At 43.9% G+C, this 25,798-nt stretch overlaps 1 protein-coding gene across 1 annotated transcript in view; it reads left to right on the top strand.

Annotated features, from left to right (window-relative positions):
* Positions 1-2,823: 2,823 nt before the first annotated feature.
* LOC140204373 (transmembrane 9 superfamily member 2-like) overlaps positions 2,824-25,798 on the top strand; it is a 96,795-nt gene continuing 73,820 nt past the window's right edge. Inside the window, exons 1-4 of the mRNA XM_072271067.1 lie at positions 2,824-3,048; positions 8,590-8,657; positions 13,907-14,000; positions 24,597-24,724. Of these exons, the coding sequence (XP_072127168.1) occupies positions 2,830-3,048; positions 8,590-8,657; positions 13,907-14,000; positions 24,597-24,724 (509 nt within the window). The 5' untranslated portion in view covers positions 2,824-2,829. The remainder of the gene's footprint in view (positions 3,049-8,589; positions 8,658-13,906; positions 14,001-24,596; positions 24,725-25,798) is intronic.

The raw sequence follows: 25,798 nt of genomic DNA, 5'->3' as shown, positions 1-25,798 counted from the left end.
CTCTGCCATCTCCTTATCTCCCATTACGATTTCTCCAGCATCATTTTCTATCGGTCCTATATCTACTCTCACCTGTCTTTTACTCTTTATATACTTGAAAAAGCTTTTGGTATCCTCTTTGATATTATTTGCTACCTTCCTTTCATAGTTAATCTTTTCTCTCTTAATGACCTTCTTAGTTTCCTTTTGTAAGGTTTTAAAAACTTCCCAATCCTCTGTCTTCCCACTAATTTTTGCTTCCTTGTATGCCCTCTCCTTTGCTTTAACTTTGGCTTTGACTTCTCTTGTCAACCACGGTTGCATCCTTTTCTCATTTGAAAATTTCTTCTTTTTTGGAATATACCTGCCTTGCACCTTCCTCACTTCTCGCATAAACTCCAGCCACTGCTGCTCTGCCATCTTTCCCTGCCATCTTTCCCGCCAGTGTCCCTTTCCAGTCAACTTTGGCCAGTTCCTCTCTCATGCCACTATAATTTCCTTTACTCCACTGAAACACCGACACATCAGATTTCGGCTTCTCTTTTTCATATTTCACAGTGAACTCAATCATGTTATGATCACTGTCTCCTAAGGGTTCCTTCACCTCAATCTCTCTAATCACCTCCGGTTCATTACATAATACCCAATCCAGTACAGCCAATCCCCTAGTGGGCTCAACAACAAGCTGTTCTAAAAAGCCATCTCGCAGACATTCTACAAATTCTCTCTCTTGAGATCCAGTGCCAACCTGATTTTCCCAATCCACTTGCATGTTAAAATCCCCCACAATTATCATAACACTGCCCTTCTGACAAGCCTTTGCTATTTCCTGTTGTAATTTGTAGTCCACATCACTGCAGCTGTTTGGAGGCCTATAAATAACTGCCATCAGGGTCCTTTTACCCCTGCGATTTCTTAGCTCAACCCATAAAGATTCTGCGCCTTCCGATCCTATATCACCTTTCTAATAATTTAATATCATTTCTTATCAATAAAGCCACACCTCCCCCTCTGCCTACCTTCCTATCCTTCCGATACACCATGTATCCTTGGATGTTCTGCTCCCAGAGACATGCATCCTTTAGCCAGGTCTCAGTGATGGCCACAATATCATACCTGCCAATCTGTAGCTGTACAACAAGATCATCCACCTTATTCCTTATGCTGCGTGCATTTAAGTACAACACCTTAAGACCAGTATTTGGTACTTTTCGCTTTGATTTCACTGCAACTTTATTGCACTGCAACTCATCCCAATGGCTACAAATTTGCCCCATCACCTGCCTGTCTTTCCTGACATCTTTACTGCTCACTATCTTAGATTTATTTGTTTTCCCCTTCCTCCGCTCTGTCATTCCGGTTCCCAACCCCCTGCCAAATTAGTTTAAACCCTCCCTAACAGATCTATTAAACTTTCCCGCCAGGATATTGGTCCCCTTCGGGTTCAGGTGTAACCTGTCCTTTTTGAACAGGTCATACTTCCCCCAGAAGAGATCCCAATTATCCAAGAATCTGAAGCCCTGCCCCCTACACCAGTCTCTCAGCCTCGCATTCATCTGCCTGATCCGGCTATTCTTGCCCTCGCTAGCATGTGGCACTGGTAGCAATCCCGAGATTACTACCCTGGAGGTCCTGCTTCTCAGCTTTCTTCCTAACTCCTGGAAATCTCTCTTCAGAACCTCCTCCTTTGTCCTATCTATGTCATTGGTACCAACATGTACCAAGACAACTGGCTGCTCACCCTCCCGCTTCAGAATATTCAGGACCCGATCTGAGACATCCCGTACCCTGGCACCTGGGAGGCAACACACCATGCGGGTATTTCTATCAGGCTCACAGAACCTCCTGTCCGTTCCCCTGACTATGGAATCCCCTACGACTACCACATTTCTCTTCTCCCTCCTTCTCTCCTGCACAACAGTGCCAGGCTCAGTGCCAGAGACCCGGTCACCGTGGGCATCCCCTGTCAGGTCATCCCCCTCAGCAGCATCCAGAACAAGATATTTGTTGCTAAGGGGGACAGCCACAGGTGTGCTCTCCACTATCCGGGCATTTCCCTTCCCTCTCTTGACAGTGACCCAGTTTTCTGACTCCTGTAGCCTAGGGATGACTACCTCCCTGTAGCTCCTGTCTATCACCTCTTCACTTTCCCTGGTAAGCAGTAGGTCATGAAGCTGCAGCTCCAGATCCCTAACACGGTCTCTGAGGAGCTGCATCTCGGTGCACCTGGCGCAGATGTGGCCATCAGGGAGGCTGGAAGTCTCCCAGGATTCCCACATCCGACACCCTGAACAAAGTACTAACCCTGCAGGCATGTTATCTAATTCTACAGGAATGAAACAGGAAAAATAACTCTACTCACCCACTTACCTTGCCAAACAGACGAACTTTTTAAACCGTTAGCTCGTACCGTTAGCTGTTCCTGTCTGTCCGGGCCAAAAGCCTCTAACTATCCACACGATCAATGCCTCTCATCAGCATCATTATAATCTTGACTAGATATTACACGACTCTTGTCAACCATAGTTCTCTCACACTATCATTTTTTTTTTGCACTGATTTATTTGTAATTTATGTCTTTGCACTGCACTGCTACTGCAGGACAACAAATACGAGGTCCTCCAAGTCAGTAATGGAAACCTTGAGTCTGTTTGCTGAAACTCCGGCAGGATCCTCCTCAGTGAGGGCTCCACGGCCCTTCTCGTCACTAGCCACCCGCCGTTCGTCCTTCCCATCCGCTTTTGCCTCCGTTTGTTGGTTGACCTCCTCATCAGCCTCAGACCGCGCAGCGCACCGGCCAAATCACGGGCCCGGGCGCCCCGGCCGCCGTTACCACGGCGACAGGTTGCCATGGCTGCCGGAGGGCGGGTCGAGCGGAGGCCACAGCTACCCAGAAGGCCCCGCGCACTGCTTCCTGTCTCCCGCCGCCTCGCCCTGGCCCGTACCATGGAGGCCTCCAGTTGTCGGTTGTTGATGTTCGTCCTGCTGCCGCTCTCCGCCGCCTTCTACCTGCCTGGCCTGGCACCCGTCAGCTTCTGCCAGAAGGATGAGGAGACAGAGACGTGTAAGGTAAGGAAGGGCAGGCGGGCCGGTGGCTGCTGCCTGCGCCAGGGATCTCGGCCCCGGGCCCCGAGGCCTGGGCTGCCCCGCACCTTGGGTGGCGGCCGCATCGGACACTCGGCGTGAAGAGACGGGGCAGGCGGCGGGTACTGGGACCACGGTTCGCGGTGTCATGGGGAGGGGAATCGATGTTCAGCAGGATGGCAAACCTCTGGAGGACAACGCAGACTGCTCTTCGTAATCAACTCCCTTTTCCCCCACCCCCACCCCCACCCCCACCCCCACCCCATGCGCTGCCCGACCCACTGAGTGTTTCCAGTGTTGTCTGATATTATTTCCCGTGCCCAGTATCCACTCACATGTCCGAGGAGACTTGGAGGTCCTTGCAGGTGCATCAAACAGTTGTGACACCATCTCAAGACAGAAACTATGGTATCTTGACAGTCATAGAGCTCTACAGCACAAGAATAGGTCCTTAGGCCCACTCAGTCCATGCTGAATTATTATTTTGGCTACTGCCATCGACCTAAACCCAGACCATAGCCATCTACACCCTCCCCTCCATGTATCAACCCAAACGTCTCTACTATGTTGAAATCAAACTTGCAGTAACCACTTCCACACTCTTATCATCCTTTGAGTGAAGTTGTCGCTCATGTTCCACTTATTGAGAAAGTAAGGAGGCATAGTATCCAAGGGGACCTTACTTTGTGGATCCAGAACTGGCTTGCCCGCAGAAGGCAAAAAGTGGTTGCAGATGGGTCATATTCTGCATGGAGGTCAGTGACCAGTGGTGTGCCTCAGGAATCTGTTCTGGGACCCCTTTTCCGTGATTTTTATAAATAACCTGGATGAGGAAGAGGGATGGGTTAGTAAATTTGCTGATGACACAAAGGTTGGGGGTGTTGTGGATAGTGTGGAGGGCTGTCAGAGGTTACAGTGGGGGCATTGATAAGATGTAAAACTGGGCTGAGAAGTGGCAGATGGAGTTCAACCCAGTTAAGTGTGAGGTAGTTCATTTTCAGGGTCAAATATGATGGCAGAATATAGTATTAATGGTAAGACTCTTGACAGTGTGGAGGATCAGAGGGATCTTGGAGTCTGAGTCCATAGGACACTCAGAGCTGCTTCCCAGGTTGACTCTGTGGTTAAGAAGGCATATGATGGATTGGCCTTCATCAACTGTGGGATTGAGTTTAAGAGCTGGAGGTAATGTTACAGATATATAGGACCGTGGTCAGACCCCACTTGGAGTACTGTGCTCAGTTCCGATCACCTGACTACAGAAAGGATGTGGAAACTATAAAAAGGGTGCAGGGGAGGTTTACAAGGATGTTGCCTGGATTGGGGAGCATACCTTATGAGAATAGGTTGCGTGAACTCGGCCTTTTCTCCCTGAAGCGATGGAGGATGAGAGGTGACCTGATAGAGGTATACAAGATGATGAGGGGCATTGATCTTGTTGATAGTCAGAGGCTTTTTCCCAGGGCTGAAATGGCTAGCACAAGAAGGCACAGTTTTAAGGTGCTTGGAAGTAGGTACAGAGGAGATGTCAGGGGTAAGTTTTTTACACGGAGAGTGGTGAGTGCATGGAATGGCTGCCGGCTGTAGTGGTGGAGGCGGAAACGATAGAGTCTTTTAAGAGACTCCTGGATAGGTACATGGAGCTTAGAAAAATAGAGAGCTATGGGTAACCGTTGGTAATTTCTAAGGTAGGGACATGTTCGGCACAGCATTGTGGGCTGAAGGGCCTGTATTGTGCTGTAGATTTTCAGTGTTCTAAATATTTAACCTTTCACCCTTAACCTATGACCTCTAGTTGTATTCTCACCCTAACTCTGAAGAAAAGCTAAATTGAATTTACCTAGCTATACCCCTCATAATTTTTATTTGATTTTATTGATATATGGTACGGAATCAGCACTCTGAGCTGTGTTGTCCAACCACCCCCAATTTAACCCCGGCCTAATCACAGGACAACTTACAATGACCAATTTTTTTTTTTTTTTTTACTTTACTGTCGCCAAACAATTGATACTAGAGCATACAATCCTCACAGCGATATTTGATTCTGTGATTTGCGCTCCCTGGAGTACAAATCAATAGTAAATAGTAAAAATTTAAATTATAAATCATAATAGAAGATAGAAAAGGGAAAGTAAGGTAGTGCAAAAAACCGGGAGGCAGGTCCAGATATTTGGAGGATATGGCCCAGATCCGGGTCAGGATCCGTTCAGCAGTCTTAGCACAGTTGGAAAGAAGCTGTTCCCAAATCTGGCCATACGAGTCTTCAAGCTCCTGAGCCTTCTCCTGGAGGGAAGAGGGATGAAAAGTGTGTTGGCTGGGTGGATCGTATCCTTGATTATCCTGGCAGCACAGCTCTGACAGTGTGCGGTGTAAAGTGAGTCCAAGGACGGAAGATTGGTTTGTGTGATGTGCTGGGCTGTGTTCACCTGCTAACTACACGGTAATGCAGAATGTATCAACTCCTTACAGGCCGTGGTGGGATTTTGTATACCTCTATCAAATCTTTACCCATTCTCCTTGCTGTATGGAATGATGTCACTGGGATTTGATACATCCCAATAGAAATGTATGCAATCTTGTTCTAGGCTAAGAGAAGAAATTATGATAGGTTGTAGCAAAAGTTCAGTAGTCAGATTTATGGAATAGCAAGATTGTCATATGAGTAAGGATGATTGTCAAGAAAAATAGATTTGTTGTTTGTTTCCGTGGTAGGGGTATTTAAAGTGAGAAGTCACAGTTACTTGTTACAGGGTAAAAGGTTTATGACTTAGCTGAGGTGCTCAGACAGCCAAATGAATGACTAAATTTCTGACTTGCCTTTAACTTCCTGGTTTTCGAATTCCATTTTAAGCGAAGAAGCAGCATCCATCGGCAAGAACCCTACCTCCCAGGACATGTCCTCTTTTCATTGCTATCATCGAAGAGGTGGTACAGGAACGTGAAGGCACACACTCATACCTTTAGGAACAGCTTCTTCCCCTCTGCAATCAGACTTGTGAATGATCAGTGAACCCATGTACACTAAGTGTATCTGTTTTGCTCTCTTTTTGCACAATTTAATTTTAGAAAAGTATTTCTTAGTGTAATTTATGGGTTTTTCATTGCTATGTATTGGAATGTACTGCTGCTGCAAAACAACAAATGTCACAACATATGTCAGCGATACTCAACCTGATTCTGATATCAGATCTCTTCTGTTCTGATTCCTATTGGAGCTCTTGAAATCTTCCGGTCAAGATGGCATTGATTTGTGATGTCTGTTGAGGCTGTGGTGCTGCCTTAGTTGATTTTTAGGTTTGTAGGGATTGTTTTTGGGGACAACATGTGGAACTGGGAGTCAGGTTAGGGTTTAGGAAAAGGATGAGGGGGAGTTAGAAATCAGGCTGGAGTCAATGACTGGGGTCAGTGGACCATGTGGACAAAGGTAGGTGACCCTCAGCTCCACCCCAGCTCGGCAGAGTTTGGGATCAGAGGTCCATGTGGGCAGGAGGCGTAAGGGCCTGTGATGCCCCAGGTCAGAGACCACACAAGTTTGGAGTTTAGGTCCTGGAGTTCGGGATTCTGTGGTCAGCGAGTCCAGAATTTGATACTGAAGATCGAAGCCCGAAGGTTGACGACTGAAGTCAGCAAGTCTGGAATTTGAGGCCCAATGGTTGAAGGGATGGGTCGGTGTGTCCAGAAGTCAGAGTTCTGATGACTGAGAGTCCATTGGAGGGTGAAGACCCATGGGTGGCCTTATCCTGGGGTTGGAGACCTGTGTGTGTGTGTGGAAATTTTCACAAGGACATAAGAAATCGGAGCAGGAATAGGCCGTCTGGTCTATTGAGCCTGCTCTGCCATTCACTGTTGTTGTGAGCATGCTATGATGGTGACAGTATGTGTCATGATGCTTGCGGGCTGCCCCCAGCACATCAGTAGGTTGCTTTGATTGTTAACATATGTTTCAATGTGCACATGGTAATGAATGATTTGAAACCTGGCTTACTTTATCTCACATTCCAATTTTCCTTCCTATAATCTTCAAGTCATTAATGTTTTTAAACTGTTTCCAACCTTCTAGTTTGCCACTTGTTTTTAACTTTACTTTCCTTTATAATTTTTTGATGCATCTTTGAACCATTTTTGGTGATGAGGAATTGTGGATTCTCCCTGTGAAATTCTTTCTTTGCTTTGAGCTTGTTGATATGCAAAACTTAGTTGTAGCATCATCACAGGCAGCGTAGCATAAGATGAAGAGCATTCACAAGGGAGCATAACTAAACATAAATTATACACAAACTGTTAAGTGTTTGACAGATGGCGGGAGGGGTGTTTTTATTCTTGAACTTGAATGTATGGGGCTTTGGGAGTCTGTACCTCTCAATGGTAGCTATGAAGAGACAGCATGGTTCTGATAGTGGAGATCCTTGGTTGCTTTTGTCTTGATGAGACACAGCCTCCTGTAGATAATACCAATGGTGGCAAGTGATGTATAGGGCAGAGTCCAGAATTCTATGCAGCTTCTTATTTCCTACACAGTTAATTGCCATACCAGATGGTACAGTAATACTCCCCTAAATGTTTACTATTGCCTCTTGACTGACCAATCCCTTTTAATTTGCCACACACTTCAGTTGTTTTTACTCTCAGGCTTTGCTAGTTGCTTTTATTTATATTTAAAGGACTATTTTTTGACCTAACAGTTATTCAAAACGCTGGTGCTCCACAAGATCACATTCTCAGGCCCATACTCAGCTCCTTGTACACTCACGAGTACGTGACCCGATTCTGCTCTCACTCCATCTGCAGGTTTGCAGATGATACTGCTAGAGTGAGCCATATCTCAAATAACAGTGAGTTGGAGTACAAGAAGGAAATAGAGAGTCTAGTGACGTGTTGACTGAGCGACAGCAACCTTTCACTCAAAGTCAGCAAAATAAAAGAGTTTGTCATTGACTTCAGAAAGTGGGGGCAGTGCACATGCTCAGGTCTACACCAAAGGTGTTGATGTTGAGAGCTTCAAATTCCTTTAGCTTATGCAAGTCCAGGTGGAGACTCAGGAATACTGTTGCACTCAAGTGTAGAAGGATCCTTCATTGCCGTTTCTGTAACATTTTTGTTTTACCAGTCAGGATTGTTAGCGCTGAGCTGAACCCCCAGATTGGAGGACTGGTAGACCACTCTTCATCTGGTCTCTCCCCCTTGACCTGTTTGGCCTGGGTGGCCCTAGCAATGCATCAAGTCTTGACTCCAGCCCGCATAGCTGTCTAGGTCAATGAGGGACGCAAACCTCCAAACCCTACAACAAGGTTGTGGTCCTCTTGGAGGATTTCTGGGTTGGGTAGAGGGAAAAAAAGAAGGAACGGACTGATGAATGAACAAAGGAGAAGCAGACTGGGCCTACGAGGATTTTTGAAAATGAGGAACGACCTCACAAACAGAGATATTAAAAGATAATGACAGGATAGAATGTTTCTCCTGCTTGATGCAGTGAAATTTCTGTGGCTTTGAAAGTGTATTTATAATGTTATTTTCTTTTTTCAGTCAAGCATTGAAGTATTTGTGAACAGACTGGACTCTGTGGAATCTGTTCTGCCATATGAATATGATGCGTGAGTACATTTGTAAAGAGCCAATGGGGCTGTATTTATGTGAATTGTGCCTGACGTTAATCTTTATACAACCCTGTTCTCTGTAATAAAAGAATTTTGCCAAACTCCTCCACTCATTGTCTGTGTGGCAATATTAAATTGATGACTTCTCATTGCAGTGCAGTGTAGTGTTTGAGGCACTGACAAAAAGAAATGTTTGCGTAAACCCTTGAAATTATGTGGCAAAGAAGGCTATGGCTGGGAATGGGATTAGCAGAGATGTAGTATGCAGATATGGAGGGCCTGTTTTTTGTGCTGCACGACTAATATTGGTCATTCCTAATTTCCAGAAGCAGTGAAGAGACCATCTCCTTTGTTTTTTATTCAGATGAATACGTGACTTGAAAAATGGTGCAAGGGGGCGGGATTCAAATTTCTGAGGCATTGGAACCAGTTCTGGAGGAGGTGGGACCGGTACAAACAGGACGGTCTGCATCTGGGCTGGACTGGAACCAATGTCCTAGGGGGAGCGTTTGCTACTGTTGTTCAGGAGGATTTAAACTAATGTGGCAGGGGGATGGGAACAAGTGCAGAGAGACAGAGGGTTGTAAAATGAGGGTAGGAGCAAAAAGTAGCAAGGTGAAAAGTAAAAGTGGCAAGCCAGCAAATGCAGGGCAAAAATCAAAAAGGGCCACTTTTCAACATAATTGTATAAGGGCTAAGAGTGTTGTAAAAGCAAGCCTGAAGGTTTTGTGTGTTAATGCAAGGAGCATTCGTAACAAGGTGGATGAATTGAATGTACAGATAGTTATTAATGAATATGATATAGTTGGGATCACAGAGACATGGCTCCAGGGTGACCAAGACTGGGAGCTCAACATTCAGGGATATTCAATATTCAGGAGGGATAGACATGAAAGAAAAGGAGGTGGGGTGGCATTGCTGGTTAGAGAGGAGATTAACGCAATAGAAAGGAAGGACATTAGCCGGGAGGATGTGGAATCGATATGGGTAGAGCTGAATAACACGAAGGGGCAGAAAACGCTGGTGGGAGTTGTGTACAGGCCACCTAACAGTAGTAGTGAGGTTGGGGATGGCATTAAACAGGAAATTAGAAATGCGTGTAATAAAGGAACAGCAGTTATAATGGGTGACTTCAATCTACATATAGATTGGTTGAACCAAATTGGTAAGGGTGCTGAGGAAGAGGATTTCTTGGAATGTATGCGGGATGGTTTTCTGAACCAACATGTCGAGGAACCAACTAAAGAGCAGGCCATTCTAGACTGAGTATTGAGCAATGAGGAAGGGTTAGTTAGCAATCTTGTCGTGCGAGGCCCCTTGGGTAAGAGTGACCATAATATGGTGGAATTCTTCATTAAGATGGAGAGTGATATAGTTAATTCAGTAACAATGGTTCTGAACTTAAAGAAGGGTAACTTTGAAGGTGTGAGATGTGAATTAGCTAAGATAGGCTGGCAAATGATACTTAAAGGGTTGATGGTGGATATGCAATGGCAAGCATTTAAAGATCGCATGGATGAACTACAACAATTGTTCATCCCAGTTTGGCAAAAGAATAAACCAGGGAAGAGAGTGCACCTGTGGCTGACAAGGGAAATTAGGGATAGTATCAATTCCAAAGAAGAAACATACAAATTAGCCAGAAAAAGTGGCGCATCTGAGGACTGGGAGAAATTCAGAGTCCAGCAGAGGAGGACAAAGGGCTTAATTAGGAAGGGGAAAAAAGATTATGAGAGAAAGCTGGCAGGGAACATAAAAACTGACTGTAAAAGCTTTTATAGATATGTGAAAAGAAAAAGATTGGTCAAGACAAATGTAGGTCCCTTACAGTCAGAAACAGGTGAATTGATCATGGGGAGCAAGGACATGACAGACCAATTGAATAACTACTTTGGTTCTGTCTTTACTAAGGAGAACATAAATAATCTTCCGGAAATAGTAGGGGACAGAGGGTCCAGTGAAATGGAGGAACTGAGTGAAATACATGTTAGTAAGGAAGTGGTGTTAGGTAAATTGAAGGGATTAAAGGCAGATAAATCCCCAGGGCCAGATGGTCTGCATCCCAGAGTGCTTAAGGAAGTAGCCCAAGAAATAGTGGATGCATTAGTGATGATTTTTCAAAACTCTTTAGATTGTGGATTAGTTCCTGAGGATTGGAGGGTGTAACCCCGCTTTTTAAAAAAGGAGGGAGAGAAAAACTGGGGAATTATAGACCGGTAAGCCTGACGTCGGTGGTGGGGAAAATGCTGGAGTCAGTTATCAAAGATGTGATAACAGCACATTTGGAAAGCGGTGAAATCATCGGACAAAGTCAGCATGGATTTGTGAAAGGAAAATCATGTCTGACGAATCTCATAGAATTTTTTGAGGATGTAATTAGTAGAGTGGATAGGGGAGAACCAGTGGATGTGGTATATTTGGATTTTCAAAAGGCTTTTGACAAGGTCCCACACAGGAGATTAGTGTGCAAACTTAAAGCACACGGTATTGGGGGTATGGTATTGATGTGGATAGAGAATTGGTAGGCAGACAGGAAGCAAAGAGTGGGAATAAACAGGACCTTTTCAGAATGGCAGGCAGTGACTAGTGGGGCACCACAAGGCTCAGTACTGGAACCCCAGTAGTTTACAATATATATTAATGACTTAGATGAGGGAATTAAATGCAGCATCTCCAAGTTTGCGGATGACACGAAGCTGGGCGGCAGTGTTAGCTGTGAGGAGAATGCTAAGAGGATGCAGGGTGACTTGCATAGGTTAGGTGAGTGGGCAAATTCATGGCAGATGCAATTTAATGTGGATAAATGTGAGGTTATCCACTTTGGTGGCAAGAACAAGAAAACAGATTTATTATCTGAATGGTGGCCGATTAGGAAAAGGGCAGGTGCAACGAGACCTGGGTGTCATTATACACCAGTCATTGAAAGTGGGCATGCAGGTACAACAGGCGGTGGAAAAAGGCGAATGGTATGCTGGTATTCATTGCAAGAGAATTTCGAGTACAGGAGCAGGGAGGTACTACTGCAGTTGTACAAGGCCTTGGTGAGACCACACCTGGAGTATTGTGTGCAGTTTTGGTGCCCTAATCTGAGGAAAGACGTTCTTGCCATGGAGGGAGTACAAAGAAGGGTCACCAGATTAATTCCTGGGATGGCAGGACTTTCATATGGTGAAAGACTGGATCGACTAGACTTATACTTGCTGGAATTTAGAAGATTGAGAGGGGATCTGATTGAAACGTATAAAATCCTAAAGGGATTGGACAGGCTAGATGCAGGAAGATTGTTCCCGATGTTGGGGAAGTCCAGAACGAGGGGTCACAGTTTAAGGATAAAGGGGAAGCCTTTTAGGACCGAGATGAGGAAAAACTTCTTCACACAGAGAGTGGTGAATCTGTGGGATTCTCTGCCACAGGAAACAGTTGAGGCCAGTTCATTGGCTATATTTAAGAGGGAGCTATATGGCCCTTGTGGCTAAAGGGATCGGGAGTATGGAGAGAAGGCAGGTACAGGGTTCTGAGTTGGATGAGCAGCCATGATCATACTGAATGGCAGTGCAGGCTCGAAGCGCTGAATGGCCTACTCCTGCACCAACTTTCTATGTTTCTATGAACATGCAGTCATGAGCAGGCATCGGCCCTCAGTGGCTTGAGCTGGTTTTACTTGTAAATGTGATCATAGCTGATCCAATGGTAACCTCAAACCACATTCCCATTTGACCCACGAAACCTTCTGAAACTTTCTTCATGTTTTCTCTGTCTTAAATGGGTGACTCCTTATTTTGAGAATGTTCAAATGTGGGGTGTTAAATCAGAATCAGGCCTTGAATCACTAACATCTGTTATGAAGTTTGGTGTTTGTGCTTGGAATAGAGCTCAAAGGTAAATGATATTGTGCATCAGGTTAATTGATCAAACACCAAGTCGTGAAGTTTCTTCTAATTGTGTAAGAGATTAAACCCAGCCTTGGAAACAAGCAAGGTCTTTTAGGATGGGTAGATGGTGAAGACTGAACAGTGCAGATGTGCCAATGGCTGAATATTCTGCTGGTTTCCTGTGAACTATGGGGATTGTGCAGTATTCCTGCGCAATCTGTCCTTGGGGGCTTTGAGGTTGACCACACCGTGAAATAAAAGCTGTTTGTGTGGGAAGCATGGCCATCTCTTCTATGATGAGACAACTGTCAGGGTAAAGGGGCAACACCTTATATTCCCTCCAGGTAGCCTCCAACCCGATGCCATGAGCATCAATTTCTCCAACTTGTGGTAATTTTTTTGTCCCTGTTTTATATAACTTTCCCCTCTTCTATTCTGCACTTTGGCCTCTTACCTCTTCTCACCTGCCTATCACCTCCTCCCCCATGGAGTCCATCCGTCCCTCTCATTTTCCCATACTTGCCTCTCAGATTCTTTCTTCTCTAGTGCTTCACCTTTCCCATCCACCCACTTGGCTTCACTTATAACACAAGTCATTTTCTTTCTGTTCAGTGAAGCTAGGTTTTCCTTCTTGATGTGTGCTATTTGTATCTAAGCGGTGAGAAAAAGCATTTCTTGTCACTGGAGCATCTTATTTATGACCATGTCATCAAGCTAATGTATATCATACAATTCTGATGGAAGGTCATTGGCTGTTTAATTCTTCACATCTGCTGTCTGACCTACTGAGCATTTCTAGGTTTTCCTGTTTTCTCTTTCCTGTCAGACTGTGATGCTGTACTTGAAATCGAGCTTTATTCCTAAAAGCATTGTTTTAGCTGTTATTCCAATTTTCATGATTGAAAATTTTCTTGCTGTTGATGATTTCTGTTTCTAATCTGTACATTTAAGAGCAGCTCAGTATTGTGAAAAATCAGAGGATTCCTATTTCCGATTGTTCTTTTGTAAATTACAATGCAGCACAGGAAGAGGGCCTTCTGCCCACAATATTGTGCTGAATCAAATAAATTATTCATCAACTGGCCAATTAAACTAAACCTTTCTGCCTACACAATGCCCATATATTTCCATTTCCCTCACATTCACGTACCTATCCAAATGTCTCTAAAGTTTTTGCCTCTCCCACAACATTCCAGGCACCCACCACGCCCTGTATATAGAAGAAAAATTTGCCCCTCACATTTGACCTACCAAGGAGCAACACTTCATGTTTGGCTGGGTTGAACTCCTTTGTACGCATTGTGATAAATTAAAACCTGGCGTGTTTTTTGCTTTACCATGTGTGTTTACAATTGTTTGCTTACCTTTGCAAAGGTTTGACTTCTGCCAGAATGATACTGAGAAACGGCCTTCAGAGAATTTGGGACAGGTGTTGTTTGGAGAGAGAATAGAGTCATCCCCATACAAGGTATGGTACCAGGAGACTTTAAATGCCTAACAAACGTTTAAAATGTTGTATTAAAATAAGTAAATTGGTGTGTAATTACTCATTTATTCATGAGTTGCACTCATCACTGCTCTGAATAAAATGAATCCTTATAGTGGTGGGAGGTTGATAGAAACAATCTTGTGAAACAGAAAGTTAATAGTCATATAGTGCAATTAAGGTAGAGATCGATAGGTTCCTCATTGCTGAGAGGTTGGTGCACATGGAATTCAAGGCTAAGTGGATCCACAATTGTCTTTGTAATGGGAAGCAGAAGGTAGTAGTGGAGGAATGCTTTGGTTGGGACCTTGGTTGTTTGTGATGGATTGACGAGCATAGAGTAATGATTCAGAACTTTGGGTATGACATGAAAATTGATGGTGTTAATCAGGAAGTAGATTGTCTGGGCACCAGCAGAATATCAATCATCTGGAATGCTGGCAGGTAGAATTTAATCCTGACATGTCAGGCTGTACATTTTACAAAGTCAAATAAGGATAAAACGTACAATAACTCCGGTTACATGCAGTGCAACAGCAACCTGTCGGTCACATGCAGTAACTTGTCAAGATTTTAAGTTCATCTATAGTTCCTTAAAAGTACTGAAATGGGTTGCTGGGACGGTGGAAACTCTGAATCAGAATCAGGTTTAGTATCACCATACATTGTGAAATTTGTTGTTCTGCACCTGTAGTACATTACAATACATATTTTTTAAAAAACATAAATTACAATAATATATTAAAAATTAAATTGAGTCGTGCAAAAAGTGGGCAAAAATTACTGAGAACAACAGGAATTCTGCAGATGCTGGAAATTCAAGCAACACACATAAAAGTTGCTGGTGAACGCAGCAGGCCAAGCAGCATCTGTAGGAAGAGGTGCAGTCAACGTTTCAGGCCGAGACCCTTCGTCAGGACTAACTGAAGGAAGAGTGAGTAAGGGATTTGAAAGTTGGAGGGGGAGGGGGAGATCCAAAATGATAGGAGGAGGGGGAGGGATGGAGCCAAGAGCTGGACAGGTGATTGGCAAAAGGGGATACGAGAGAATCATGGGACAGAAGGTCCGGGAAGAAAGATGGGGGGGGGGGGAGGAGGAACCCAGAGGATGGGCAAGAGGTATATTCAGAGGGACAGAGGGAGAAAAAGGAGAGTGAGAGAAAGAATGTGTGCATAAAAATAAGTAACAGATGGGGTACAAGGGGGAGGTGGGGCCTTAGCGGAAGTTAGAGAAGTCGATGTTCATGCCATCAGGTTGGAGGCTACCCAGACGGAATATAAGGTGTTGTTCCTCCAACCTGAGCGTGGCTTCATCTTTACAGTAGAGGAGGCCGTGGATAGACATGTCAGAATGGGAATGGGATGCGGAATTAAAATGTGTGGCCACTGGGAGATCCTGCTTTCTCTGGCGGACAGAGCGCAGGTGTTCAGCAAAGCGGTCTCCCAGTCAAGTGCTACACATGCCCTTACACTTCCTCCCTTACCACCATTCAGGGCCCCAAACAGTTCTTCCAGGTGAGGCAACACTTCACCTGTGAGTCGGCTGGGGTGATATACTGCGTCAGGTGCTCCCGATGTGGCCTTTTATATATTGGCGAGACCCGACGCAGACTGGGAGACCGCTTTGCTGAACACCTGCGCTCTGTCCGCCAGAGAAAGCAGGATCTCCCAGTGGCCACACATTTTAATTCCGCATCCCATTCCCATTCTGACATGTCTATCCACGGCCTCCTCTACTGTAAAGATGAAGCCACGCTCAGGTTGGAGGAACAACACCTTATATTCCGTCTGGGTCGCCTCCAACCTGATGGCATGAACATCGACTTCTCTAACTTCCGCTAAGGCCCCACCTCCCCCTCGTACCCCATCTGTTACTTATTTTTATGCACACATTCTTTCTCTCACTCTCCTTTTTCTCCCTCTGTCCCTCTGAATATACCTCTTGCCCATCCTCTGGGTCCCCCCCCCCCCGTCTTTCTTCCCGGACCTTCTGTCCCATGATCCATCCCCTTTTGCCTATCACCTGTCCAGCTCTTGGCTCTATCCCTTCCCCTCCTGTCTTCTCCTATCATTTTGGATCTCCCCCTCCCCCTCCAACTTTCAAATCCCTTACTCACTCTTCCTTTAGTTAGCCCTGACGTAGGGTCTTGGCCTGAAGCATCGTCTGCACCTCTTCCTACAGATGCTGCTTGGCCTGCTGCGTTCACCAGCAACTTTGATGTGTGTTACAAAAATTACTGAGGTGGTGTACGTTGTCCATTCAGAAATCTGATGGCGGAGGGGAAGAAGCTGTACCTGAAATGTTGAATGAGTGTCTTCCTTGATGGTTGCAATGAGCATGTCCTGGGTGATGGGTGTTCTTCATGATGGATGCTGCCTTCTTGAGGCATCATCTTTTGAAGATGTCCTTAATGCTAAGGAAGCCAGTGCCCATGATGGCACTGGCTGACTTTACAACCTTTGTAACTTTTTCTGATCCTGTGCAGTGGCCCCGAAATACCAGACATTGCCGCAGTCAGTCAGAATGCTCTTCACGGTACATCTGTAGAGATTTGTGACAGTATTTGGAAATGTACCAATTCTCCTTAAATTTTTAATGAAGTATAGCTGCTCTCATACCTTCTTTGTAATTGCATCAGAGATGTTGACATTTTGGAAGCTATGTAGCATACTCTACGGACGGTGAAGTCCTAACTTATCTATCTAGGCTCCTGGCTACTGTCATTTGCCTCTGTATTTCCATCCCTGGATTCCTTGCCCCTCATCCAGAAAAGACTGTTAATGCTTGGTGATCGTGGATGTTGATGTTAATTATGGCGTGTGCACTAGGTCAGAATGCAGAAGACCGCGGTACTGGGGGAGGTTCAAAGTACAGAGGGACAAACTGAGGAATGAGAATTTAAAACAATGTTTAAAGATAGAACCATATTCTTTGGACTGTTGGAGAATATTGGTGTTCTGTTGCTAACTCGGGTGATGAAAACCACAGTTAACTGACAAGATATTATTCATAATTGATTTAATCAATCAGCTGCCTGTTTCAACACCTCAGACTGTTTAAAAAGAAGAAGCAGTGTTCTGCATGCTTTTTAAAAATGTTTTTGTATTGATCATTTGGGTAGCAACAATTTTCATAAATGGTTGAATTTTATTTTTATCTTTGAGTCAGCTCAGCTTTATCATGGTGGCAGTACACAACAGATGATTGTGGGAGATGGGGATCGACACCACAATAAAGGGAATGATACCAGCAATGAAGGGTTCATGTATGAGGAGCATTTAAGGCTCTGGGCCTGGACTTGCTGGAGCTTAAAAGAATGAGTGGGGGGAGAATCTTTGAAACCTATTGAATATTGAAAGGCTTAGATAGAGTGAACATGGAGAGAATGTTTCCAATAGTTGGGGAGTCTAGGATGAGTGGGCACAGCCACAGAATAGAGTGGTATCCCTTTGGAACAGACATAAGGAGTAATTTCTTCAGCCAGACGGTGATGAATCTGAAACTCTTTGCCACAGAAGGGGAGGTTGATAGGTTCTTGATCAGTAAGGGAGTCAGAGGTTATGGAGAGGAGGTAGGAGAATGGGGTTGAGAGGGATAATGTCATCCATGATGGAATGGTGGAGCAGACTCGATGGGCTGAAGGCCTAATTTTCCTTCTATGTCTTATGGCCTAAGGCACCAATTAAAGGGAACTTCTATTACTACCCCTCTTGTTCTTGTAGTAATTTGATAATTTTTACTGCCTTGAACTAAGCTGGTTATTTACTTTGGAAGAGGTAGCAGAGGGCCTGAGGATAAGGTGAGTGATGTGGTGAATACCAAGCTGCAAATTTTTTTGCTGAAATGCCACAGAACAGACTCTGACCATGCTGACAAGCCTATTAATTTACGGGAAGTGTGGGAGAAAGGAAATGGAGTAGTATTTGCATAACTAATTGATCTATCAATAGAAATCATGAGTGGTTATATCTTTGATATGCAGAATATGGTGTACCCCAGGGATTAGTGCTGTGGTCTGTGTTCCTCCTGATAGGTACTGATGTCTTTGAGGTTACCAGTAGTCATAGAACACTACAGAACAGAACCAGGCCCTTCAGCGCATCTAGTCCATGACAAACTATTAATCTGTCCAGTCTCATCGACCTGCACATGAACCATAGCCCTCCATACCCTGTCCATCCATGTACCTGTCCAAACTTCTCTTAAATGTTGAACTTGAGCATGCATCCTTCACTTCTGGCAGCTCATTCCACACTTTCACTATCCTCTGAGTGAAGAAGTTCCTCCTCATGTTCCTCTTAAACATTTCAGCTTTCACCAGTTGGAGGTCAAATGGGCAGATATGACAGGTGGAATTTAATCCAGGAAAGAGGAAACCTGAAGCATTTCAGGAGGAGTGGCATAATGTAAATGATAAAGGTAGAACCCTGGATGTAGTGTTTTGGATTTCAGTAAGGCATTTGATAAGGTTCCCCATGCCAAGCTCCTTCAGAAAGTAAGGAGACATGACATCCAAGGAAACCTTGCTTTGTGGATCCAGAATTGGCTTGCTCACAAAGGCAAAGGGTGGTTGTAGATGGCTCCTATTCTGCATGGAGGTCAGTGACCGACGGTGTTTCACAGGGATCTGTTCTGCAACCCCTCCTCTTTGTGATTTTTATAAATGACCTGGATGAGGAAGTAGAAGAGTGAGTTAGTAAGTTTGCAGGTAACACAAAGGTTGGGGGTGTTGTGGATGGTCTGTAGTGTTGTCAGAGGTTACAGTGGGACATCGACAGAATGCAGAACTGGGCTGAGAAGTGGCAGATGGACTTCAACCCAGACAAGTGTGAAGTGGTTAATTTTGGTAGGTCCAATTTGAAAACAGAATATAATATAAATGGTAAGACTTTTGGCAGTGTGGAGGATCTGAGAGATCTTGGGGTCTGTGTGGATCGGACTCTCAAAGCTGCTGCACAGGTTGACAGTATTGTTAAGAAGGGGTTGAGTTCAAGAGCCTTGAGGTAATGTTATAGCTGTACAAGACCTTGGTCAGACCTCACTTGGAGTACTGTGTTCAGTTCAGGTCACCTCACTATAGGAAGGATGTGGATACTATAGAGAGAGTGCAGAAGAGATTTACAAGGATGTTGCTTGGATTGGAGGGTATTCCTTATGAAAATAGGTTGAGTGAACTTGGCCTTTTCTCCTTGGAGTGACAGAGGATGGGAGGTGACCTGATTGAGTTGTATAAGATGATGAGGGGCATTGATCGTGTGGATAGCCAGAGGCTTTTTCCCAGGGCTGAAATGGCAAACACAAAGGGGCATAGTTTTAAGGTGCTTGGAAATGGTACCGAGGGGATGTTCTGGGTAAGTTTTTCACACAGAGTAGTGGGTGCTTGGAATGTACTGCTAGCAGTGGTGGAAGCAGATACAATAGGGTCTTTTAAGAGCCTCTTAGATAGGTACATGGAGCTTAGAAAAATAGAGGGCTATGCGCCAAGGAAATACTTGGCAATTTCTAGAGTAGGTTACATGGTGGGCACAACATTGTGGGCTGAAGGGCCTATAATGCGCTATAAATTTCTGTTCTATGTTCTAAAGGAGGTGCAGAAACAAAGTTCATGGAGAAAAGCTGCTGGCTTATGGGAAGGAATGGGCCTCTGTCTGGTAGTGAACCAACACGGAATTTAAAGGTTGAATTGTGGTCTCCTGTGCTGCTACAGTTATTGGTTTCGCTGTGCTGTCACAAGTTCGAGTTCAATTTGTCATCATTGAACCGTACATATGTATATCGCCAAATGAAACAACTTTCCTTCAGATGCACATCACATGTAAAGTAATATTACCACAAATAAGTTAACAAATAATAAAGTGCATTTATGGCACATTTAAAAAGTAAACAGTATAATGCTACTGGCACTTCATACCTGATGAGACCTGGTTGGTGACAGAGAGTACAGTAATCTTATGGCCTGAGGGAAGAAACTCTTTTCCATCCTAATAGTTCTTGTCCTAATGCTACAGTACTCTCTGCCTGATGGTGGAGGGTGGGTGTCAAAGAGATTGTTGGACAGATGGGAGAGATCATTGACAAAGCTAAGGGCCCTGCATGTACAGCACTCCTGGTATATATCTGGGTGGAAGAGACACCCTGATGATCCTTTCAAAAGTCTTTGCAATCCTTTGTTGGGACTTGAGGTTTGATGTCATGAATTCCCGTACCAGAGGGTGATGCAGCTGGTCAGGACACTCGATGGTTCTCCTGCCAAAATTGGCAAAAATGGAGTGGGTAGCGACGGGAGCCTCACTCAATCTTTTCAAGAAGTGGAGAGGCTGCAATTCTTTCTTTTACCAAACAGATGGTGTTGAGGGACCAAATGAGGTTGTTGTTCTGTGCCCTCCAAGATCCTTGATGCTCCTAACTCTTTCCATGGAGGAGCCATGTATGTGCAGTGAGGACTGGTCAGTTGACAGGTTTCTAAAGTCCACAATCATCTTTTGGTCTTGGTTTTTGTAGTCATGTGCAGAGCAGTTGTTATACCAAACCATTATGCATGCGGATAGAATGCTTTCTATCTGCGTCAATAAAATTGGTGAGGGTTGAAGTAGACATGCTAAGTTTCTTTAGTCATCGAAGGAAGTAGAGATGTTGGTGACCTTTCTTGGCCATAACCTCAATGTAGTTGGGCCAGAACAGTCTATTGGTGATGTTCCAAGGTGGTACACTTTGGAAGGACAAGCTTATGGGGTGTTAGCTTTCATAAGTTGAGGGATGGAGTTTAAGAGTCGTGAGGTAATGATGCAGCTCTATAAAACTCTGGTTCGGCCACACTTGGAGTACTGTGTCCAGTTCTGGTTGCCTCACGATAGGAAGGATGTGGAAGCATTGGAAAGGGTACAGAGGAGATTTACCAGGATGCTGCCTGGTTTAGAGAGAATGCATTATGATCAGAGATTGGAGCTAGGGCTTTACTCTTTGGAGAGAAGGAGGATGAGAGGAGACATGATAGAGATGTACAAGATAATAAGAGGAATAGATAGAGTGGATAGCCAGCGCCTCTTCCCCAGGGCTCAATACAAGAGGACATGGCTTTAAGATGAGGGGTGGGAAGTTCAAGGGGGATATTAGAGGAAGATTTTTTTACTCAGAGAGTGGCTGGTGTGTGGAATGCACTGCCTGAGTGGTGGAGGCAGATACACTAGTGAAGTTTAGGAGACTACTAGACAGTTATATGGAGGAATTTAAGATGGGGGGTTAATATGGGAGGCAGGGTTTGAGGGTCGGCACAGCAATGTGGGCTGAAGGGCCTGTACTGGGCTGTAGTGTTCTGTGTTCTCATCATTATTTGAAGCTCTTAATCCTCTCAACCTCAACACCGATGATGTGGACAGCAGGCCCCCCTCCCCCCCGAAGTCAATGATCAGCTCTTCCTTTGATTCCATGATGGGAAATGGGGAGGAGGATTCAAGTTAAATACATATGGACAAAGAAAGCAGACATATCATGCAAGATTCAAGATTGTTTAATGTCCTTTCCAGTACATAAGTGTAAAGGAGAGTGAGATAGTTGATACAGCACAAAAAATACACAATAAAAAACACAGGAAAGACAGCTACATAAGATACCTTGTATACATTGATTGTATGTCCATAAGGTGACACTCGGCACTGGAGAATTTGTACATAAGGGGATTGACAGGAAATAATAAGGTGGTGGTGGATGTGGAGGGCTGGGTTAGTGGGTGGAGGTGTTACTGCTTGGGGAAAATAACTTTTTCTTTTTCAATATTTTGATATATAAATTACATGAATACAAATACACAATTCATAAGGATGCAAGTAAATAATACGAATTACATTACATTTAGATCACAGTAACGTGATCACAGTATCCCATATTCCAAATCAATCATGTATAAAAAAAGATTGAATTATGAAATGAAATAGCATAAAAATTGTATTTTATTAAAACAAATTACTCCCACTACCAAAATGAGCTGGTTGGTAAAAAAAAAAGAAGAAAATAGAAAAATACCTTACCATATGATATTATAATAATAATGTCTCAGATTGTGAAAATAATTCAGGAAGGGTCCCCAAAGCATTAGAAAATCATGTTTAGAATCAGAAATCGAACAACGAATCTTCTCTAGATCAAGGCACAACATAACGTAAGATAGCCATTGAACAAGAGTGGGCCTCCTTCCACTTGAGCAAGATCGCCCTTCTGGCCATAAGAGACATAAAGGCCAAGTTAGATGACTTCAATTTTGTAGCACTATCCTCAACAATACCAAAAAAGGCAGTCAAAGGATTGGGCTTAAAGCTGACATTTGAAATACATCTTTCCAGAATTTTTCAAGGCTCAGACATGTCCAAAACATATGAATTAGTGTGGCCACTCCATTAGTACATCTATCACAGTAAAGGGAAATATCTGCGTACAAACAGGAAAGCTTGTCTTGAACTCTATGTACCACTTTGATTTGTAATAAATAATGACGAGCACATAATGATGAAGAATTAATCAATTTTAAAATAATCTTCCAGCTCTCATCAGATACGAAAATCTGTAAATCCAAATCTCCTTTAATTTTATCAAAAGAGGCCATTTTCAGTCCCAACGGTAGACCATAAATGTAAGATATTGAACCATTATCAAAGGGTTTCTGATTAAAAATTGTATCTATTCTTGTCTGGACTTGTAGGAGATGTGATTGTTGGAAAGGTTAAATTTCATTGAAAGTTGCACAAAAGAAGAGAGATTTAGGCCAGTTGGAAGAGTGGGCTGAAAGATGGCAGATGGAGTTTAATGCTGATAAATGTGAGGTGCTACATTTTGGTAGGGCTAATCAAAATAGGACATACATGGTAAAGCAGGATCTCCCAGTGCCCACACATTTTAATTCCATGTCCCATTCCCATTCTGACATGTCTATCCACGGCCTCCTCTACCGTAAAGATGAAGCCACACTCAGGTTGGAGGAACAACACCTTATATTCCATCTGGGTAGCCTCCAACCTAATGGCAGGAACATTGACTTCTCTAACTTCCACTGATGCCCCTCGTACCCCATCCGTTATTTATTTTTATACACACATTCTTTCTCTCACTCTCCTTTTTCTCCCTCTGTCCCTATGACTACACACCTCGCCCATCCTCTGGGTTCCCCCCTCCCCCTTTTCCTTCTCCCTGGGCCTTCTGTCCCATGATCCTCTCATACCCCTTTTGCCAATCACCTGTCCAGCTCTTGGCTCCATCCCTCCCCCTCCTGTCTTCTCCTATCATTTTGGATCTCCCCTCCCCCTCCCACTTTCAAATCTCTTACTAGCTCTTCCTCCAGTTAGTCCTGACGAAGGGTCTCGGCCTGAAACGTCGACTGCACCTCTTCCTAGAGATGCTGCCTGGCCTGCTGCGTTCACCAGCAACTTTGATGTGTGTTGCTTGAATTTCTAGCATCTGCAGAATTCCTGTTGTTTGCGTCATTTAAAGGGAAAATAACTTTTGAGTCTGGCAGTCCTGGTGTGGATGCAATGTAGCTTCCTCCCTTTTGGGAGTGAGACAGACAGTCCATGATAAGACGAGTGATACTGCAATAAGTCCTTCCTGTTCAGGGTGATGATGAATTGGCTGCATGTGAGTTAATGCGATATTTACATTGACGTGGAGAAAGCGTCAAGAAATTTTACAAAATTTCACTCTGCACTTGAAGTGAAAAAAATTCTGGGGTATTCTAGCATGAAAGAACAAAACCAATATTCCATTCAAAACAATTGAGAAAGAAATTTTGTTTTAATAGCAGTAAAATGGAGGACTAGGAGGGTTAGATTGATCTGGGAGTAGGTTTAAAGGTTAGCGTAACATCATCAGCTGAAGGACCGGTACTGTGCTGTACTGTTCACTGTTCTGTGCTTGCCTTCATAGAACATAGAACAGTACAGCACAGTACAGGCCCTTCGGCCCACAATGTTGTTCATTGGCTGAGGCATTGAGAATAGAAGTTGGGACATTATGTCGCAGCTGTACAAAATATTATTCAGATGACACTTGGAGTATCGTATACGGATCTGCTCGTCAGTGCAGGAGAGGTTTACCGGGTACTTAAGTGAGCAGGTATAGAAGGATATGGAATTAATACAGCTCAGTGGAATTAGTTTGATGGGCAGCATAGTCATGATGGGCCGAAGGGCCTGTTCCTGTGCAACAGAATTGTTATTTTGTAATTTATTTTTCATTGAATTTCATCATCAAGCAACCATTTCCATAGGATGTATTTCAGATACTGTACATATATATCATATAGTCATATTTGTCATAAATCTCCACAGATATTTATCTGAGGTATACACTTATAGAAAGAGGAAAGAAAGAACAATCGAAAGAAGAAAACTATGTACAGAGTAGGGAGTGATTTTTTTTACAACATGTTCATTGACTTGTGAGAATCAAATCAGGCCTATGAGGTGTTATGTAGTTAAACCATTTTTTTTCCAGTATGAATAAAACAATAGAATAATTGTTGATTTTAATACTACCTGAGAAATATCAAGGATTACTCATCAGAGACAATCTTTGTTTTTTCCATTCCTACAGTTTACTTTTAACAAACCAGAAATATGTAAACCAATTTGCATGAAATCCTATGAACCAAAGGACAAAGTGAGTGCAGACAAACTGTCTTTCATAAAGAAGGGAATTCTCCTGAATTACCAACATCATTGGTAAGTTCCTGAATGCTTCCAGATGTTAACAATGTTTTATTTCCTGCTATTCGTTGAACTTCAGACATAAGATTTGTACTGAAAAATGTGGGTTCATAGTGATAATGCCCAAGATTAATGAAATAAAGAGCTTTGGAGAATTGCCCATTCTGCCCACCAGTGTGCCATGGTGATTGTGCCCAGGATTTCCTTTGGAAAATTGACTCAATTAGCTGACCAGTGTGCCATGTGATTGCCCATTCTGCCCACTGATATGCTATAGTGATTGTGTCCAGGATTCCCTTTGGAAAATTGACCTAATTAGCCCACCATTTTGCCATGGTGATTGTGCGTAGGATTCCCTTTGGAAAATTGACCCAATTAGCCCACCAGTGTGCCATGTGATTGCCCATTCTGCCCACTAATATGCTATAGTGTTTGTGCCCAGGATTCCCTTTGGAAAATTGACCTAATTAGCCCACCATTTTGCTATGGTGATTTCCCATTTTGCCCACCAATGTGCCATGGTGATTGTGCCCAGAATTCCTTTGGAAAATTGACCCAATTAGCTCACTGTGTGCCATGTAATTGCCCATTCTGCCCACCATTGTGCAATGGTGATTGTGCCCAGGATTCCCTTTGTAAAATTGGCTCTTTCTGCCCACCGATGTGCCATGGTGATTGTGCCCAGGATTCTCTGGAGAATTGCCCATTCTGCCCACCAATGTGTCAGTGTTGATGTTCCTTTTTTGCTTCGCATTTATATCTATCTTCTCCTGGCCTTCCTCTCTTTTGCCCCTTGTGCACTTGTCTAACTTGGAAACATTTAAGGTTAAACTGAACAAGCTAAGTGCTTATTTCCCCATTACATTTTTACTAGTGACAATATTGTATTTCGGGCCCTAGGTTTTTAATGTGACCCCATTGGTAACATTAGGAACTGTATCCTCCCCATAGAGTCATGATAGTACAGGTGATGCCCATTCTGCCTATCGTGTTTAGAGTCATAGAGCCCTCCGGCACAGTAACAGGCTTTGTTGCTCATCTAGTCCATGCCAAATAGTTATCCTGCTCGGTCTCCCATTGACCCACACC

Source organism: Mobula birostris, chromosome 10 (genome assembly GCF_030028105.1).
Source record: "Mobula birostris isolate sMobBir1 chromosome 10, sMobBir1.hap1, whole genome shotgun sequence".
In the NCBI taxonomy this organism is placed as follows: Eukaryota; Metazoa; Chordata; class Chondrichthyes; order Myliobatiformes; family Myliobatidae; genus Mobula; species Mobula birostris.
Note: the sequence above shows the minus strand (reverse complement) of the source record. Positions and strands in the feature narration are given on the sequence as shown.